General features: G+C 41.7%; 1 protein-coding gene across 1 annotated transcript; it reads left to right on the top strand.

The window, feature by feature from the left end:
* Positions 1-138: 138 nt before the first annotated feature.
* On the top strand, positions 139-15,731 carry LOC139548069 (zinc finger protein ZFP2-like). The gene is made up of 2 exons (XM_071357389.1): positions 139-797; positions 12,133-15,731. Exons 1-2 carry the CDS (start codon positions 455-457, stop codon positions 13,530-13,532), a joined length of 1,743 nt encoding a protein of 580 aa, XP_071213490.1. The 5' UTR covers positions 139-454; the 3' UTR covers positions 13,533-15,731.
* The last annotated feature ends 3,394 nt before the right edge of the window (positions 15,732-19,125 follow it).

The raw sequence follows: 19,125 nt of genomic DNA, 5'->3' as shown, positions 1-19,125 counted from the left end.
CATTTTTTTACTCGCACTAATCAATCAACACATTCCTGTCTTTGTATGTCTCAATATAATAGTATTATTTAATTAAATCCATTTAAAATAATCTTTGTCTGAAAATAAAATATGATCCTCAACTGCGTTTCCCCTCCAGTCAGCAGACCGCGATGTGCGTCTTTCAGGCGACGCTGCCAGCGTGACGTATAATCTAGTGGACGGTTCTTCATAAACAGCTCGTCAACCACCTCGGTAGCTTGCTAGCCAACATAGCCGAAAGATTCAAGCTATTTATACGCTTTCGGTGTATATTAGCTACTGTGTTTTTGACACACTTCTGTCGTATCTACTTGTTAACCTATTTAATATTACGTTATTTTGTATTAGTCAGCTATAGTAGCTGGCTGGTTAAGTTAGCACTAGGCTAGTCGCTAATGATAGCTAGCTAGCTAGCTAGCTAACATCCCCGAACATGAGCTCACTAAACTACTCCCCTCTTGTTAAAGAAGAGGAGGTCTGCTGGACGGAGAAAGAAGCTCTGGGGCTGAACATTGTCGTGAAAGAGGAGAAGGAAGAGGAGGCTGTTACAATAAAACAAGAAGTAGAGGGTGAGGCTGTTACAGTGAAAGAAGAGGAGAAATACGTTTCAGTGAAAGAAGAGGAAGACCCGTTCAGAGTGAAAGAGGAGGATGTTACAGTAAAAGAAGAGGAGGATGAGAAAGAGGAGGATGCAGTTTTTGGAGTGAAGAAGGAAGGGGAGATTACTTTCACATTGAAAGATGAAGAGGAGGAGATAGGAGATCTGATTAACACCAGTAAGTACCGCCTTAAATGTGTTTTTAACTTTGGATATTCGGAGTTGGCTCGTCAATACCTCTTCAACGGAGGGCCCTAGGATGATGACTGATATGTCTAGAATCAGACGACTAGAGAGCAAGCTACCCCTTGTTTTCTCTGTTCCGTTTCCAAAAAGTGACGTAACATTTATATTTGAGAAGGGTCTATCTGCTGACCGCAGACTGGGGGGCACGGCATGTAGTGATTTTCATGTAGTGATATTACACCAAAGATTATGGATATACTGACAAGATGTCTCCGCCCTAACAAGGGGAGTAGTTGTCCACAAAGCGGCACTGTGGGTTGTCTAGCTCCTGCCTATCCTTTCTTTGGATTGGTGGCTTAATCTTACTATTGTAATCTATTGTTTATATTATATGAGGGTTGTTGTCGTCAACCGCCTGTATTCAATGGAGAGAGATGCTAAGCTACTAGCATGAATATGCATAGCGATCTGGAGACAACTCCTATAGTGTTTTTATCAAAGTTGTCGGTACGTCACGTGTCTACATAACAACTTAATCATTACGAAACTTCTGTTGGATCAAGTAAACCTCACGTAGCAAATAAGCCATTTTTTTTTTTTGTTGACCAAATTCGACACTTTCCACATTGGGTTGATAATTGTTTCCACGTGGATACAACCTACTGTAGCCTACTGGCATGACCTAGAGAGTTACAACCTACTGTAGCCTACTGGCATGACCTAGAGAGATACAACCTACTGTAACCTACTGGCATGACCTAGAGAGTTACAACCTACTGTAACCTACTGGCATGACCTAGAGAGTTACATCCTTCTGTAACCTACTGGCATGACCTAGAGAGATACAATCTACTGTAGCCTACTGGCATGACCTAGAGAGATACAATCTACTGTAGCCTACTGGCATGACCTAGAGAGATACAACCTACTGTAGCCTACTGGCATGACCTAGAGAGTTACAACCTACTGTAACCTACTGGCTTGACCTAGAGAGTCAAAGTTGTTCAATTCCTGGATTTTAAATGAATATTTTCCAGTAATAATGATAATTTGTGTTTTCCTATCCACATGTGGGATCCCTCTCCTTTGTTGTCCGCTCTACACCAATAATAGACAACTACTGTGGGATCCCTCTCCTTTGTCGTCCTCTCTACACCAATAACAGACAACTACTATGGGTCTCCCAATCACGGCCTGATGTGATACAGCCTGGATTGGAACCAGGGACTGTAGTGACGCCTCTTGCACTGAGATGCAGTGACTTAGACCGCTGCTTCCGTGTGTGTTTAACTTTTTAACTGTACTAGAATGTTAAAAGGCCGCTAAAAATTTAAATATCGGTTATCGGTATCGTTTTTGGGGGCAAGGAAAATATTGGCCAAAAATGTGATATCGGTGCATCCCATTATTCTAAAATTGATGATTATTTTTTAAATCCTCATCAATCTACACACAATACCCCATAATGCCATCACAATACCCCATAATGCCATCACAATACCCTTAATGCCAAATCAAAAACAGGTTTAGATTTTTTGCAAATGTATTAAAACTATTCCCCAGGATAACTAGTCTCAGAGTAATGTAAGATCCCAGGATAACTAGTCTCAGAGTAATGTAAGATCCCAGGATAACTAGTCTCAGAGTAATGTTAGATCCCAGGATAACTAGTCTCAGAGTAATGTTAGATCCCAGGATAACTAGTCTCAGAGTAATGTAAGATCCCAGGATAACTAGTCTCGGAGTAATGTTAGATCCCAGGATAACTAGTCTCAGAGTAATGTAAGTCTCAGATAGTTTTAACCCATTACAGTCTAAGCCCTGTCTGAGGGGGAGGTCCTTCTAAGCTATATGGAATTGTTTTAAGGTTTAAACAACATGAAGGGCTTCCCCTGTATTGTACTGTTCTAAGAAGGTTATACCAAGGATAATTTTGCTATTTGATTTTGAACTGTAAGACCCATGGAAGTATCAACAAAAAATATTTGTCCATACTGCTATAACCCATAGTAACACATTGGATCAATCAATCAATCAATTTTATTTTATATAGCCCTTCGTACATCAGCTAATATCTCGAAGTGCTGTACAGACACCCAGCCTAAAACCCCAAACAGCTAGTAATGCAGGTGTAGAAGCACGGTGGCTAGGAAAAACTCCCTAGAAAGGCCAAAACCTAGGAAGAAACCTAGAGAGGAACCAGGCTATGAGGGGTGGCCAGTCCTCTTCTGGCTGTGCCGGGTGGAGATTATAACAGAACTATGCCAAGATGTTCAAAAATGTTCATAAGTGACAAGCATGGTCAAATAATAATCATGAATAATTTTCAGTTGGCTTTTCATAGCCGATCATCAAGAGTTGAAAAACAACAGGTCTGGGACAGGTGGCGGTTCCATAACCGCAGGCAGAACAGCTGAAACTGGAATAGCAGCAAGACCAGGCGGACTGGGGACAGCAAGGAGTCACCACGGGCGGCAGTCCCGACGCATGGTCCTAGGGCCCAGGTCCTCCGAGAGAAAGAAAGAGAGAAGGAGAAAATTAGAGAGAGCCAAGATTTTCAAAATTTCCATAAATGACAAGCATGGTCAAATAATAATCAGGAATAAATCTCAGTTGGCTTTTCATAGCCGATCATTAAGAGTTGAAAACAGCAGGTCTGGGATAGGTAGGGGTTCCGTAACCGCAGGCAGAACAGTTGAAACTGGAATAGCAGCAAGGCCAGGCGGACTGGGGACAGCAAGGTGTCATCATGCCTGGTAGTCCTGATGTATGGTCCTAGGGCTCAGGTTCTCAGAGAGAAAGAGAGAACGAGAGAATTAGAGAGAGCATACTTAAATTCACACTCTGAGACTTCACACTGGATAAGACAGGAGAAGTACTCCAGGTAACCAACTGACCCTAGCCCCCCGACACAAACTACTGCAGCATAAATACTGGAGGCTGAGACAGGAGCGGTCAGGAGACACTGTGGCCCCATCCGAAGAAACCCCCGGACAGGGCCAAATAGGAAGGATATAACCCCACCCACTTTGCCAAAGCACAGCCCCCGCACCACTAGAGGGAAATCCTCAACCACCAACTTACAATCCTGAGACAAGGCCGAGTATAGCCCACAAAGGTCTCCACCACAGCACAAACAAAGGGGGGGCGCCAACCCAGACAGGAAGATCACGTCAGTAACTCAACCCACTCAAGTGACGCACCCCTCCTAGGGACGGCATGAAAGAGCACCAGCAAGCCAGTGACTCAGCCCCTGTAACAGGGTTAGAGGCAGAGAATCCCAGTGGAGAGAGGGGAACCGGCCTGGCAGAGACAGCAAGGGCGGTTCGTTGCTCCAGAGCCTTTCCGTTCACCTTCACACTCCTGGGCCAGACTACACTCAATCATATGACCTACTGAAGAGATAAGTCTTCAGTAAAGACTTAAAGGTTGAGACCGAGTCTGCGTCTCTCACATGGGTAGGCAGACTGTTCCATAAAAATGGAGATCTATAGGAGAAAGCCCTGCCTCCCGCTGTTTGCTTAGAAATTCTAGGGACAATTAGGAGGCCTGCGTCTTGTGACCGTAGCGTACGTATTGGTATGTACGGCAGGACCAACTCGGAAAGATAGGTAGGAGCAAGCCCATGTAACGCTTTATAGGTTAACAGTAAAACCTTGAAATCAGCCAAGGATTAATTTTTCTGCATCATTTTTGGACAGAAAATTTCTGATTTTTGCAATGTTACGTAGATGGAAAAAAGCTGTCCTTGAAACAGTCTTGATATGTTCGTCAAAAGAGAGATCAGGGTCAAGAGTAACGCCGAGGTCCTTCACAGTTTTATTTGAGACGACTTTACAACCATCAAGATGAATTGTCAGATTTAACAGAAGATCTCTTTACATTCACAACATGGAACAACAGTAACCATAGTAACACATTGGATAACATTCACAACATGGAACAACAGTAACCATAGGAACACATTGGATAACATTCACAACATGGAACAACAGTAACCATAGTAAAACATTAGATAACATTCACAACAGTGAACAACAGTAACCATAGGAACGTATTGGATAACATTCACAACATGGAACAACAGTAACCATAGTAACACATTGGATAACATTCACAACAGTAACCATAGTAAAACATTGGATAACATTCACAACATGGAACAACAGTCCATACTGCTATAACCCATAGTAACACATTGGATAACATTCACAACATGGAACAACAGTAACCATAGTAACACATTGGATAACATTCACAACATGGAACAACAGTAACCATAGTAACACATTGGATAACATTCACAACATGGAACAACAGTAACCATAGTAACACATTGGATAACATTCACAACAGTAACCATAGTAACACATTGGATAACATTCACAACAGGAACAACAGTAACCATAGTAACACATTGGATAACATTCACAACAGTAACCATAGTAACACATTGGATAACATTCACAACATGGAACAACAGTAACCATAGTAGTATTGTTTCTCCCAGAACATCTAAAGGAAGTTTGTTCTGAAGTGTCTGTCTGATATCTAAGAGATGTAAAAAATTATGTCTTTAAAAAAAAATGTCTTTAACCCCCTTTTTTGTCACTTAAATCTTTCCACATTTTGTTACGTTACAGCCTTATTCTACAATTGATTAAATAATTAAAAATCCTCATCAGTCTACACACAATACCCCGTAATGACAAAGAGAAAATAGGTTTGGAGATTTTTTTTAACATTTATTAAAAATAAAAAACAGAAATACCTTATTTACATAAGTATTCAGACCCTTTGCTGTAAGACTTGAAATTGACCTCAGGTGCATCCTGTTTCCAATGATCATCGTTGAGATGTTTCTACAACTTGTTTGGAGTCCACCTGTGGTAAATTAAATTGATTGGACATGATTTGGAAAGGCACACACCTGTCTGGCTACCACAGCGTTCTGAAGCGATACGCCATCCCTTCTGGTTTGCGCTTAGTGGGACTATTATTTGTTTTTCAACAGGACAACGACCCAACACACCTCCAGGCTGTGTAAGGGCTATTTTACCAAGAAGGAGAGTGATGGAGTGCTGCATCAGATAACCTGGCCTTCACAATCACCTGACCTCAACCCAATTGAGATGGTTTGGGATGAGTTGGACCACAGAGTGAAGGAAAAGCAGCCAACAAGTGCTCAGCATATGTGGGAACTCCTTCAAGACTGTTGGAAAAGCATTCCAGGTGAAGCTGGTTGAGAGAATGCCAAGCGTGTGCAAAGCTGTCAAGGCAAAGGGTTGCTACTTTGAAAAATCTAAAATATATTTAGAATTGTTTACCACTTTTTTTGGTTACTACATGATTCCATATGTGTTATTTCATAGTTTTGATTTCTTCACGATTATTCTACAATGTAGATAAAATGGTAAAAGAAATAATTCTAACCCTTGAATGAGTAGGTGTGTCCAAACTTTTGACTGGTACTGTATATCTCATGAATGTTTTTACATTCAGTTACATGAAGTCACTTTCTTACCACGTCTTCCATAGTCAAACATGTAAGGAAAGATTTCTGTAAATCAAAAGGGGTGCTGTCAAAAATGTATTGAATTCAAATGGATTTACCCAGCCTACAAAGCACTACAGCCACTCTGTGATGACCAGTTCTGCTCTTTTATTGAGGGATCTAGTCTAGATTAAACTTCATAGGAAGACAGTTTTATCATGTGGAGGTTTCATTTAGGTCTCTGTTTAACGACATACTCTGTGTGTCTTTGCAAGGAGAGAAACCAGACTCTCACTCTGACAGCGGGAAGAGTCCTTCAGGGGAACCAGACCCAGAGACGCCCAAACCAGCGAGACAACATCACTGCTCCCACTGTGAAAATAGTTTTTGCTGGTTAGGGAACCTAAAACTGCATGAGAGGACACACACGGGAGAAAAGCCTTACCAATGCTCCCAGTGTAGAAAGAGTTTTACTATGTTAACTAACCTGAAAAGGCATGAGAGAATACACACAGGAGAAAAGTATTTTCTGCTCCCAATGTAAAAACAGATATTCACGAATGGCGTACCTTAAAGCTCATGAGAGGATACAGAGGAGAAAAGCCTTTCCAATGCTCCCAGTCTGGAAAGGGTTTTACCTGGTCAAGTAGCCTGAAGGAGCATTAGAGGATAAACACGGTAAAAGTCCTACCACTGCTCTCTGTGTGGAAGAACATTCAGAGATCCTGAAATCAAATGAGAGAATAGAAAGGCTGTATTCTGACTTATATATTTGACTGAGAATTTGTGTTTTTGTTTGTGCCACATGAAATCATATTGTGTGTGATTACACCTGTCTATATAATGCCCCACAGTTGACAATGCATGTCAGAGCAAACACCAAGCAAAGAGGTCGAATAAATTGTCCTTAGAGCTCCGAGACAGGATTGTGTCGAGGCACAGATCTGGGGAATGGTACCAAAAAATATCTGCAACATTGAAAGTCCCCAAGAACACAGTGGCCACCATCCTCAAAATGGGCACATTTATAGGCCTACATTTGTGTGCAGGCCAGGTAGACTAGTCCTACTTCTATATGTGTAACCAGGTAGACTAGTTCTACTTCTACATGCGTAATCAGGTATGCGTCACAATAATTTTTTAATGGAAGAAGTTTGGAAGACTCTTCCTAGAGCTGGCCACCCGGCCAAACTACGCAATCGGGGGAGAAGGGCCTTTGTCAGGGAGGTGACCAAGAACCCGATGGTCACTCTGACAGAGCTCCAGAGTTCCTCTGTGGAGATGGGAGAACCTTCCGGAAGGACAACCATCTCTGCAGCACTCCACCAATCAGGCATTTGTGGTAGAGTGGCCAGACGGAAGCCACTCCTCAGTAAAAGGCACCTGATAGCCTGCTTGGAGTTTGCCAAAAAAGGCACCTAAAGGACTCTCAGACCATGAGAAACAAGATTCTCTGGTCTGATGAAGCCTTTTGGAAACCTCCAAGCTGGCTATCATGTGCCTTTTATTAAGGTGTGTATATATATATACATATAGATATATAGTCTGTTCAACCTCTCTTTCGTATCACCCGGGATTCCTAAAGATTGTAAAGCTGCCGTGGTCATCCCCCTCTTCAAAGGGTGTGACACTCTAGACCCAAACTGTTACAGACCTATATCCATCCTGCCCTGCCGTTCTAAAGTCTTTGAAAGTCAAGTTAATTATCAAACAGATCACTGACCATTTTGAATCCCACCGTACCTTCTCCGCTGTGCAATCCAGTTTCCGAGCTGGTCACGGGTGCACCTCAGCCACGCTCAAGGTACTAAACGATATCATAACCGCCATCGATAAAAGACAGTACTGTGCAGCCGTCTTCATTGACCTAGCCAAGTCTTTCGACTCTGTCAACCACCGTATTCTTATCGGCAGACTCAACAGCCGATTAGAACAACCGATCAATCAACAACCGATCGCTGCCCACACCCGCCCGACTAGCATCACTACTCTGGACGGTTCTGACTTAGAATATGTGGACAACTATAAATATCTAGGTGTCTGGCTAGACTGTAAACTCTCCTTCCAGACTAATATTAAGCATTTCCAAGCATTTCCAATCCAAAATTAAATCTAGAATCGGCTTCCTATTTCGCAAACAAAGCCTCCTTCACTCACACTGCCAAACAAACCCTTGTAAAACTGACTATTCTACCGATCCTTGACTTCGGCGATTTCATTTTCAAAATAGCCTCCAACACTCTACACAGCAAACTGGATGCAGTCTATCACAGTGCCATTCGTTTTGTCACCAAAGCCCCATATACCACTGCTCTCGTCGGCTGGCCCTCGCTACATATTCGTCGCCAAACCCACTGGCTCCAGGTCATCTATAAGTCTTTGCTAGGCCGCCTTAACTCAGCTCACTGGTCACCATAGCAACACCCACCCATAGGACGCGCTCCAGGAAGTATATCTCACTGGTCATCCACAAAGCCAACATCTCCTTTGGCCGCCTTTCCTTCCAGTTCTCTGCTGCCAATGTCTGGAACGAATTGAAAACATCGCTGAAGTTGGAGACTTATATCTCCCTCACTAACTTTAAGCATCAGCTATCTGAGCAGCTTACCGATCGCTGCAGCTATACACAGCCCATCTGTAAATAGCCCATCCAACTGCCTACCTCATCCCCATGTTTTTATTTACTTTTTTTGCTCACACCAGTATTTCTACTTGCACATCATCATCTGCACATCTATCACTCCAGTGTTAATTTGTTAAATTGTAATTACTTTGCTACTATGGCCTATTTATTGCCTTATTGCCTTTATTGCCTCTGCACTCCATTTTCACACACTGTATATAGATTTTTCTATTGTGTTATTGACTGTACTTTTCTTTATCCCAAGTGTAACTCTGTCGTTTTTGTCGCACTGCTTTGCTTTATCTTGGCCAGGTCGCATTTGTAAATGATAACTTGTTCTCAACTGGTTAAATAAAGGTGAACATTTTTTTAATGAATTGTTCATGACCTCCTCCAGTGATTAAAAAAATAAAAAACTTTTCCTGTTGAAAGTGATATATAAATACAGTAAAGTATAAACACACTAAAGGGAAACAAATAAATGTTTTGAGCAAAATAGTGTTTTTTTAGACAACTGCAAACTAGAAGGAGTGAGTGACGTCATAGTAAGGCCTTCAAGGAGTTGGCTTGATGGGAGGTTGTGATGTCATCCAATAGGAGACTGATCTTCATGTGAATATTCATTATTCTTTTTAAAATCCTTCCTGTTCTGTCAAGTTGGTTGTTGATCATTGCTAGAAAGCCATTTTCAAGTCTTTCCATAGACTTTCAAGACGATTTAAGTCCAAACTGTAACTAGGCCACTCAGGAACATTCAATGTCATCTTGGTAAGCTCCTCCAGTGTAGATTTGGCCTTGTGGTTTAGGTTATTGTCCTGTTAGTACAGTTTTTTTGTATTCAGATCTCTGAAATGCACTCTACCCACGTAACATTTAGTTTCCTTATATTATGCTGGGATAACAGTTTTCATGGGCACAGAAATTCCAAATCAAATCATTTGAGTTTGCAGAAATCCTAAATAATTTCTGAGTTTGCTAAATTCAATGGTTCTAACCGAGAGTCACCTTAACTTTATTGACAACACCCAAGTGGATACTGTCATTAATGTGGTTCTTCAATAATTACACATAATTCTTAATACTGTAGCTGTTTAGTTAGTCACATGTTCATCGATCATCAGCTGATCCAGGAAATCATTTTCTGAATGCCAGTCAAATGACAAACATCACGACATGCAACAACAACCAAAGTGCTTCTTCATTCATTACTCTGGTAAAGACAGTTAGGCCGTGCTCCACGTTGGATCCAACATCCCTAACAAATTGATGTTTATAATGTGTTATTGTCTGCTTGATTTACAGTAGGGTCTCGTTAGTCTGTTTACACACAGAGATACTTGGCTCATAATGTGTAGAGAACTGTTCCTTGATGGATCGGCTATTGTACAACACACAGAGCTATTTTCCTTTATTTGTTGTTTGGTGAAGTTATGGGTCCTACAGTAGGTCTATGTTGTTAGATGAAGTTATGGGTCCTACAGTAGGTCTATGTTGTTGTTAGGTTAAGTTATGGGTCCTACAGTAGGTCTATGTTATTGTTATGGGTTCTACAGTAGGTCTGTGTTGTTGTTAGGTGAAGTTATGGGTCCTACAGTAGGTCTATGTTGTTGTTATGGATCCTAGAGTACACTATGTATGTCATGCAATAACAACCAAAGTGCTTCTTCGTTCATTACAGGTATATTTGTTGTTAGGTGAAGTTATGGGCCAATTTGGCAAATAGTGTACAAACCCTCATTGTCAGGCTGATGGAAAAGCTAGACAAAGAGCATTTTACTGGTTGAAGTGTTTAAGTACAAAGCGGTTGATTTGTGATGATGACACAAACATTATATTAAGCAGGACATTCAAACGAGCCTTACAATTATAATCCAAAGTAGTGTGAAATGCACTCATAAGCAACCTGGAAATGGAGGTTACTCCCCTGAGTTTTCCCCCATTCACATTCAGAATACGTTGTGAAAAACTCTAATCTTTGCTCACCATTTTTGCTCCAGGCAGATATACTACATCCATAACTAGTGGTTTCCTCATTACCAGATATACTACATCCATAACTAGTGGTTTCCTCATTAGCATATATACTACATCCATAACTAGCGGTTTCCTCATGACCAGATATACTACATCCATAACTAGTGGTTTCCTCATTAGCAGATATACTACATCCATAACTAGTGGTTTCCTCATTACCAGATATACTACATCCATAACTAGTGGTTTCCTCATTACCAGATATACTACATCCATAACTAGTGGTTTCCTCATTACCAGATATACTACATCCATAACTAGTGGTTTCCTCATTACCAGATATACCACATCCATAACTAGTGGTTTCCTCATTACCAGATATACTACATCCATAACTAGTGGTTTCCTCATTACCAGATATACTACATCCATAACTAGTGGTTTCCTCATTACCAGATATACTACATCCATAACTAGTGGTTTCCTCATTACCAGATATACTACATCCATAACTAGTGGTTTCCTTATTACCAGATATACTACATCCATAACTAGTGGTTTCCTCATTACCAGATATACTACATCCATAACTAGTGGTTTCCTCATTACCAGATATACTACATCCATAACTAGTGGTTTCCTCATTACCAGATATACTACATCCATAAATAGTGGTTTCCTCATTACCAGATATACTACGTCCATAACTAGTGGTTTCCTCATTAGCAGATATACTACATCCATAACTAGTGGTTTCCTCATTAGCAGATATACTACATCCATAACTAGTGGTTTCCTCATGACCAGATATACTACATCCATAACTAGTGGTTTCCTCATTACCAGATATACTACATCCATTACTATCGGTTTCCTCATTAGCAGGGAGGTGTTTCTGCAATCAAATTGTGTGCGCATTGCCCTCGTGCCACAATTTTAGCAACACAGAAAGGGGCCTATATTGGAGACCAAAAGTCGTCTGGCACACTGCTTAGAGTATCAACAACATGAATAACTTATTTCTAGTCTACAATCTTAGATGTTACTACTAATGTGACATTTTTGACAAAATATGACTTGTTGCTCATTTTAAATCAATTGTCAAATAATTTTAACATTCATTACAGACATCAATTGTTGTACAACATCATGGCTATGCTGTTGGCATCACCTTTTACAGTGAATTGCCGCTGTTGTGGGCCTTTAATCATCTGACTGACTTTGTTGTTCACATAGGAGAGAGACGGGACTATCGTGGATCCTCTGGGAATCCTCAACAACCTCATGATGCTGACGAGGCAGAGAAGAGTCTCTCCACATCAGAACTCCTCCAGAAACACCAGCAGAGACCCACAGGGAAGAAATCTCATTGCTGCTCTGACTGTGGGAAAGGTTGCAAATCTTCATCAGAACTTAAAATACACGAGCGAGTACACACAGGAGAGAAACCTTATAGCTGTGATCAATGTGGGAAGAGATGTACTACATCAAGCAATCTGACTTCACACCAGAGAACACACACAGGAGAGAAACCTTATAGCTGTGGTCAATGTGGGAAGAGTTTTTTTCAATCTTGCTCTCTGACTGTACACCAGAGAACACACACACAACACACAGGAGAGAAACCTTTTAGCTGTGGTCAATGTGGGAAGGGTTTTGATAGATCTGGCCAGCTGACATCACACCAGAGAATACACACAGGAGAGAAACCTTATATCTGTGCTCAATGTGGGAATAGTTTTACTACATCAAGCAATCTGACTTCACACCAGAGAACACACACAGGAGAGAAACCTCATAGTTGTGATCAATGTGGGAAGAGTTTTGGTGCATCTTGCTATCTGACAGTGCACCAGAGAATACACACAGGAGAGAAACCTTATAGCTGTGGTCAATGTGGGAAGAGTTTTGGAAGATCTGGCCAGCTGACATCACACCAGAGAATACACACAGGAGAGAAACCTTATAGCTGTGGTCAATGTGGGAAGAGATGTACTACATCTTACTCTCTGACTGTACACCAGAGAAAACACACAGGAGAGAAACCTTATAGCTGTGGTCAATGTGGGAAGAGTTTTGTTCAATCTGGCTCTCTGACTGTACACCAGAGAACACACACACAACACACAGGAGAGAAACCTTTTAGCTGTGGTCAATGTGGGAAGAGTTTTGGTAGATCTGGCCAGCTGACATCACACCAGAGAATACACACAGGAGAGAAACCTTATATCTGTGCTCAATGTGGGAAGAGTTTTATGACATCAAGCAATCTGACTTCACACCAGAGAACACACACAGGAGAGAAACCTCATAGTTGTCAACAATGTGGGAAGAGTTTTACGACATCAAGCAATCTGACTTCACACCAGAGAACACACACAGGAGAGAAACCTTATAGCTGTGATCAATGTGGGATGAGTTTTACTATATCTAGCTCTCTGACTTCACACCAGAGAACACACACAGGAGAGAAATCTTATAGCTGTGATCAATGTGGGAAGAGTTATACTACATCAAGCCATCTGACTTCACACCAGAGAATACACACGGGAGAGAAACCTCATAGCTGTGATCAATGTGACAAGAGATACTCTGATAAAAGATCTCTGATCAAACATCAGAAAATACATACATGAAGTTGTTTCATGATATCAATGAATTAATGTCACAATGTAGAATGTTTTAACATTGTAGTAGGAGTATTTTAATGATGTCACAATGTAGAATGTTTTAATATTGTAGTAGAAGTATTTTAATGATGTTCTACCTTATCGTTTGCCCTGTTCAATTGATTGCAGCATGATATGGATATTAGCCTCAGGGGAAAATCCAGGCTCTGAATTGAAAGAGTATTATTTAACAAAAAGTGACTAACAAAAAAAGAGCTGTGTTACACTTACTGCGTTGGTGACCCACTTTAATCAAAATGCAGCACTTTAAAATGTAGCTAGCTGTTTTCTACAAGTTGAAAAAGCTGCATGTTTAAAAAAATACATGTAATATGATAATTGTTGCAGATGTTTGTGTATATACACACATGAAAGCAGTATAATAAATTGTACTAATCAATTTTATTAACAATCTGACATCACTCCAGTATTTCTTGACAACATTCAAATGCTAATTGTATTTATTTCACTACTGAAGAAGCATGACTCAAATCACCTCATATTTCAAACATTCAGCCTGACAAAAGATACATGTTTTATTATTCCATGCCTCACCATCAAGTTAATTATTGCCACTACATATTAACAAAGGGTTGTACATTTGGTTTTTATATTTCATATTTACAATTCATGTAACATTTAGTAATCATAATTATTTATGCAACCAGCTGACCATTTTTTGGGTACAATTATATTGACAATGTTGCCCTGCTTTTAGAATATCAGGATTCATTCTCAGATGTGCTAACCCAAATGCATGACATTGAGGACTGGGCCCGATCCAACAATATGCCTATCGAGTGAACCCTGAAAAGAGAGAGAAGCTCCGCAGTAAGGTGGAAAGTTACTACGGATATTGCAGGAGTTGGTTGCTGATTGTCTCAAGGGTGGGCAGTCAACAAGTTTTGCGTTTAGCCAGTGCGTTGCCATGGATCACAATTTATTTTGACTGCACGTTTTTCCGTATTGGAGATGAGGTTTTGTTTGGGCTCGTTCCAAGGGGACGAGAGTTCTAGAAGCTAGTGAGTTTTAAGATTATATTGAAAGAAAAAGGATAAAAAAAACAATACGATTGTATATTATTATTTAGAAATGTGTTTTTTCTTGTTTTTAATTGTTGACAGCCAGTAGACACTATGTTTATATTGTAGAAGCATTGTAGTTGATTATGTGAAATGGAAGTTGTTTTCTGTCGGTGGTGAGCAAACTTGTCCAACAAAAACATAGGATATATTTGTTGTCTTAAGGGGGAAGGTGTTACAGGCTTTGGTTTTTCCATTTATGTTTTGAGATTGGACTTTAGCACGTATAGCTCGTTAGCACGTATAGCTCGTTAGCACGTATAGCTCGTTAGCACGTATAGCTCGTTAGCACGTAGGACGTACTGATTGGTGTCACCTCATTAGTCAATATGTGTTACACCTGTGCTGGCTTGTCCATCTCGTTAGTGGGAAGGTGTTTCACCTGAGCTGGTCCAGGTTCTATTTAAGAGTGTCTGGCCCAGTGCTCTAGTTGTCTTGATAGACGTGGAGAGTTAACACCTTTAGTTGCTCCACCTTTTTGGTTTGCTTCCTGTCTTTAAGTTTGTTGTGGGTTTTTCTTTTGTTTGCCTCTTCTTGGGCAGATTTTATGTCCCAGTTGTTGTTACTAGTCAACTTTCAGTGGACACTGAGAGCAAAACTGCAACATTATGTTATAATACTTTTATTGCATCAAATGGTTGTTTTATGCAACAGAATAGAGGGTTCTTAGAACTATTGTGTCTGTGTGTTCTACTGAGGATGGGCCTCTGGGAGAAAACACTGACAGGAGATTTACAATGTCTTTTGGGTGATAAAACCTAAAGAGACCGCATTCCAGAGCATGAGTTAATGTTTCTGTTCTATATGGTACCAGGGATAGATGACCCCAGGGCCAGACCCTGGTCTCTACACAAAGAGTACTGTTTTTACAGCAGATACTGTCTGCTGAGAATTATAAGTATCTTTCATACAAATCTTAACCTTGTGACCCGTTCTATACATCTGTTGTTCGTCATGTAGGTTGAAAGACCTTTGTACTTCTGTCTCGTGGCTCTCAACGAATCATCTGGGGGTGATTTGTCAACCAGCCATCATCGTACAGCACTCAATTGATTAACTTTATAGTTGCGTGTTGTATTGACCTGCTCCCTTATTAATAAGTGAATAAAGTTTAAGAATAACTCTGACTTGTGTGATAAGTTTGTCTCTCCTCATTTGATATGAAAGAAATTAACCACATTTGGCAATGGGGATGTGAATCTTGACTTGGTGACCGCTGCTGACGACCTGGGTAAATGACCTGGCTCCTGAGGACCTGGGTAAATGACCTGGCTCCTGACGACCTGGGTAAATGACCTGGCTCCTGACGACCTGGGTAAATGACCTGGGTAAATGACCTGGCTCCTGATGACCTAGGTAAATGACCTGGCTCCTGACGATCTGGGTAAATGACCTGGCTCCTGACGACCTGGGTAAATGACCTGGCTCCTGTGAACCTGGGTAAATGACCTGGCTCCTGACGACCTGGGTAAATGACCTGGCTCCTGACTACCTGTGTAAATGACCTGGCTCCTGACTACCTGAGTAAATGACCTGGCTCCTGATGACCTGGGTAAATGACCTGGGTAAATGACCTTGCTCCTGACGACCTGGGTAAATGACCTGGCTCCTGACTACCTGGGTAAATGACCTGGCTCCTGATGACCTGGGTAAATGACCTGGCTCCTGACAACCTGGGCAAATTACCTGGGTAAATTTCCTGGCTACTGACGACCTGGGTAAATGACCTGGCTGCTGACGACCTGGGTAAATGACCTGGCTCCTGAGGACCTGGGTAAATGACCTGGCTCCTGACGACCTGGGTAAATGACCTGGGTAAATGACCTGGCTCCTGACGACCTGGGTAAATGACCTGGGTAAATGACCTGGCTCCTGACAACCTGGGCAAATTACCTGGGTAAATTTCCTGGCTCCTGACGACCTGGGTAAATGACCTGGCTGCTGACGACCTGGGTAAATGACCTGGCTCCTGACGACCTGGGTAAATGACCTGGGTAAATGACCTGGCTCCTGACGACCTAGGTAAATGACCTGGCTACGGACGACCTGGGTAAATGACCTGGGTAAATGACCTTGCTCCTGACGACCTGGGTAAATGACCTGGCTCCTGATGACCTGGGTAAATGACCTGGCTCCTGATGACCTAGGTAAATGACCTGGCTCCTGACGACCTGGGTAAATTACCTGGCTCCTGTGAACCTGGGTAAATGACCTGGCTCCTGGGTAAATGACCTGGCTCCTGACGACCTGGGTAAATGACCTGGCTCCTGACGACCTGGGTAAAAGACCTGGCTCCTGACTACCTGGGTAAATGACCTGGCTCCTGATGACCTGGGTAAATGACCTGGGTAAATTACCTGGGCAAATGACCTGGGTAAATGACCTGGGCAAATTACCTGGGTAAATTACCTGGCTCCTGACGACCTGGGTAAATGACCTGGCTGCTGACGACCTGGGTAAATGACCTGGTACCTGAGGACCTGGGTAAATGACCTGGGTAAATGACCTGGGTAAATGACTTGGCTCCTGACGACCTGGGTAAATGACCTGGCTCCTGACGACCTAGGTAAATGACCTGGCTCCTGACGACCTGGGTAAATGACCTGGGAAAATGACCTGGCTCCTGACGACCTGGGTAAATGACCTGGCTCCTGACGACCTGGGTAAATGACCTGGCTCCTGACGACCTGGGTAAATGACCTGGCTCCTGACGACCTGGGTAAATGACCTGGCTCCTGACGACCTGGGTAAATGACCTGGCTCCTGTGAACCTGGGTAAATGACCTGGCTCCTGACGACCTGGGTAAATGACCTGGCTCCTGACGACCTGGGTAAATGACCTGGCTCCTGATGGCCTGGGTAAGTGACCTGGCTCCTGACGACCTGGGTAAATGACCTGGCTCCTGACGACCTGGGTAAATGACCTGGGTAAATGACCTGGCTCCTGATGACCTGGGTAAATGACCTGGCTCCTGACTACCTGGGTAAACGACCTGGCTCCTGACTACCTGGGTAAATGACCTGGCTCTTGATGACCTGGGTAAATGACCTGGCTCCTGACAACCTGGGTAAATGCCCTCAAACCTAGTTTAAAAAAAAAGAGGTGAGCGAAACATGCAAAGTGTAGTTTATATACAAGTCTAGTAAGGTCTGAGTGTGTATTCCTGTGTGAGCGGGGCACCTTGGAGGTGTAGACAGGGCAGAGTCAGTGGAGGATGATCTGAGAGTCAGTCGACTCTCACACTCTCTCTCTTGATTTATTTCTGAGAAGATCTGAAAAGATCATTTGTACACATTTGTATGCTAACAGATTTCAGTTTTATTGACTGCTATGTAGGTTAAATGTACACTTCAAATGCAGCTGTCCTACAACATATCTGTACCTTCTTCTTGATCCCAATTGCATTGTGTCCATGTTCTGTCCGATAAGAATTTCAAAGGAAGAGAAAATGTGTCAAGCAATTAAATATATATATTAAATAAATATTGAAAGATAAATGGCATTGACATGTAATGTAAAATAGAAGAACATATTGGAGCCATACAGTAACAGTACTGCCATACAGGCCTAATATCACATTTCAAGATATCTTTGTACACAAATTGTTCAATATTTTATCATTTTACAAAAGAGGTAGTCTAGACACTGTATTAATACCATTATGCATTTGAATCCCATCTACAGCTACCATCTAAGATATTAATTTCCCTCCACAAGGGGGCGGACATGTAACGTTTCCAAAATGGGACAGTATTGTACATGTAACGTTTCCAAAACGGGATAGTATTGTCCATGTAACGTTTCCTAAATGGGATAGTATTGTCCATGTAACGTTTCCAAAACGGGATAGTATTGTCCATGTAACGTTTCCTAAATGGGATAGTATTGTCCATGAAACGTTTCCAAAATGGGATAGTATTGTCCATGTAACGTTTCCAAAACGGGATAGTATTGTCCATGTAACGTTTCCTAAATGGGATAGTATTGTACATGTAACGTTTCCAAAATGGGATAGTATTGTCCATGTAACGTCTCCAAAATGGGATAGTATTGTCCATGTAACGTTTCCAAAATGGGATAGTATTGTCCATGTAACGTTTCCTAAATGGGATAGTATTTTACATGTAACGTTTCCAAAATGGGATACTATTGTACATGCAACGTTATGCTCCCTTGTGAGTTAATAGTATTGCATGCTGTAGCAGACTATATAAAGAGGAAGACCTCCATTGACGATTCAGTTCGTTGTAACATCTCGTCTGGACAGGTCACCGTCCTTAGTTAGTTAGTTAACGTTAGCTAGTTCATTATCACAAAAGTGAGAACTGCTCTAGATTGGAAACTTACGTTAATGAGTGTAAAGCCATGTTGGCTTTATGGAAACGATATACAATATATGGGAAATAATATAGTTGAGGGAAATAATCCAAACCTAGTTGTGCCTAGTTAGGACATAACGTTAACTAGCTAGATAACG

The sequence above is a fragment of the Salvelinus alpinus genome, chromosome 2 (assembly GCF_045679555.1).
Source record: "Salvelinus alpinus chromosome 2, SLU_Salpinus.1, whole genome shotgun sequence".
NCBI classification, from domain to species: Eukaryota; Metazoa; Chordata; class Actinopteri; order Salmoniformes; family Salmonidae; genus Salvelinus; species Salvelinus alpinus.
This window is presented reverse-complemented; position numbering and strand designations above follow the sequence as displayed.

Excerpts from the sequence above, each read along its gene's own strand:
- LOC139548069 (XM_071357389.1), top strand. The coding sequence starts at position 455 with ATGAGCTCACTAAACTACTCCCCTCTTGTTAAAGAAGAGGAGGTCTGC. Across the intron at positions 798-12,132 it reads AGGAGATCTGATTAACACCA|GAGAGAGACGGGACTATCGT; the intron begins GTAAGTACCGCC and ends TTGTTCACATAG.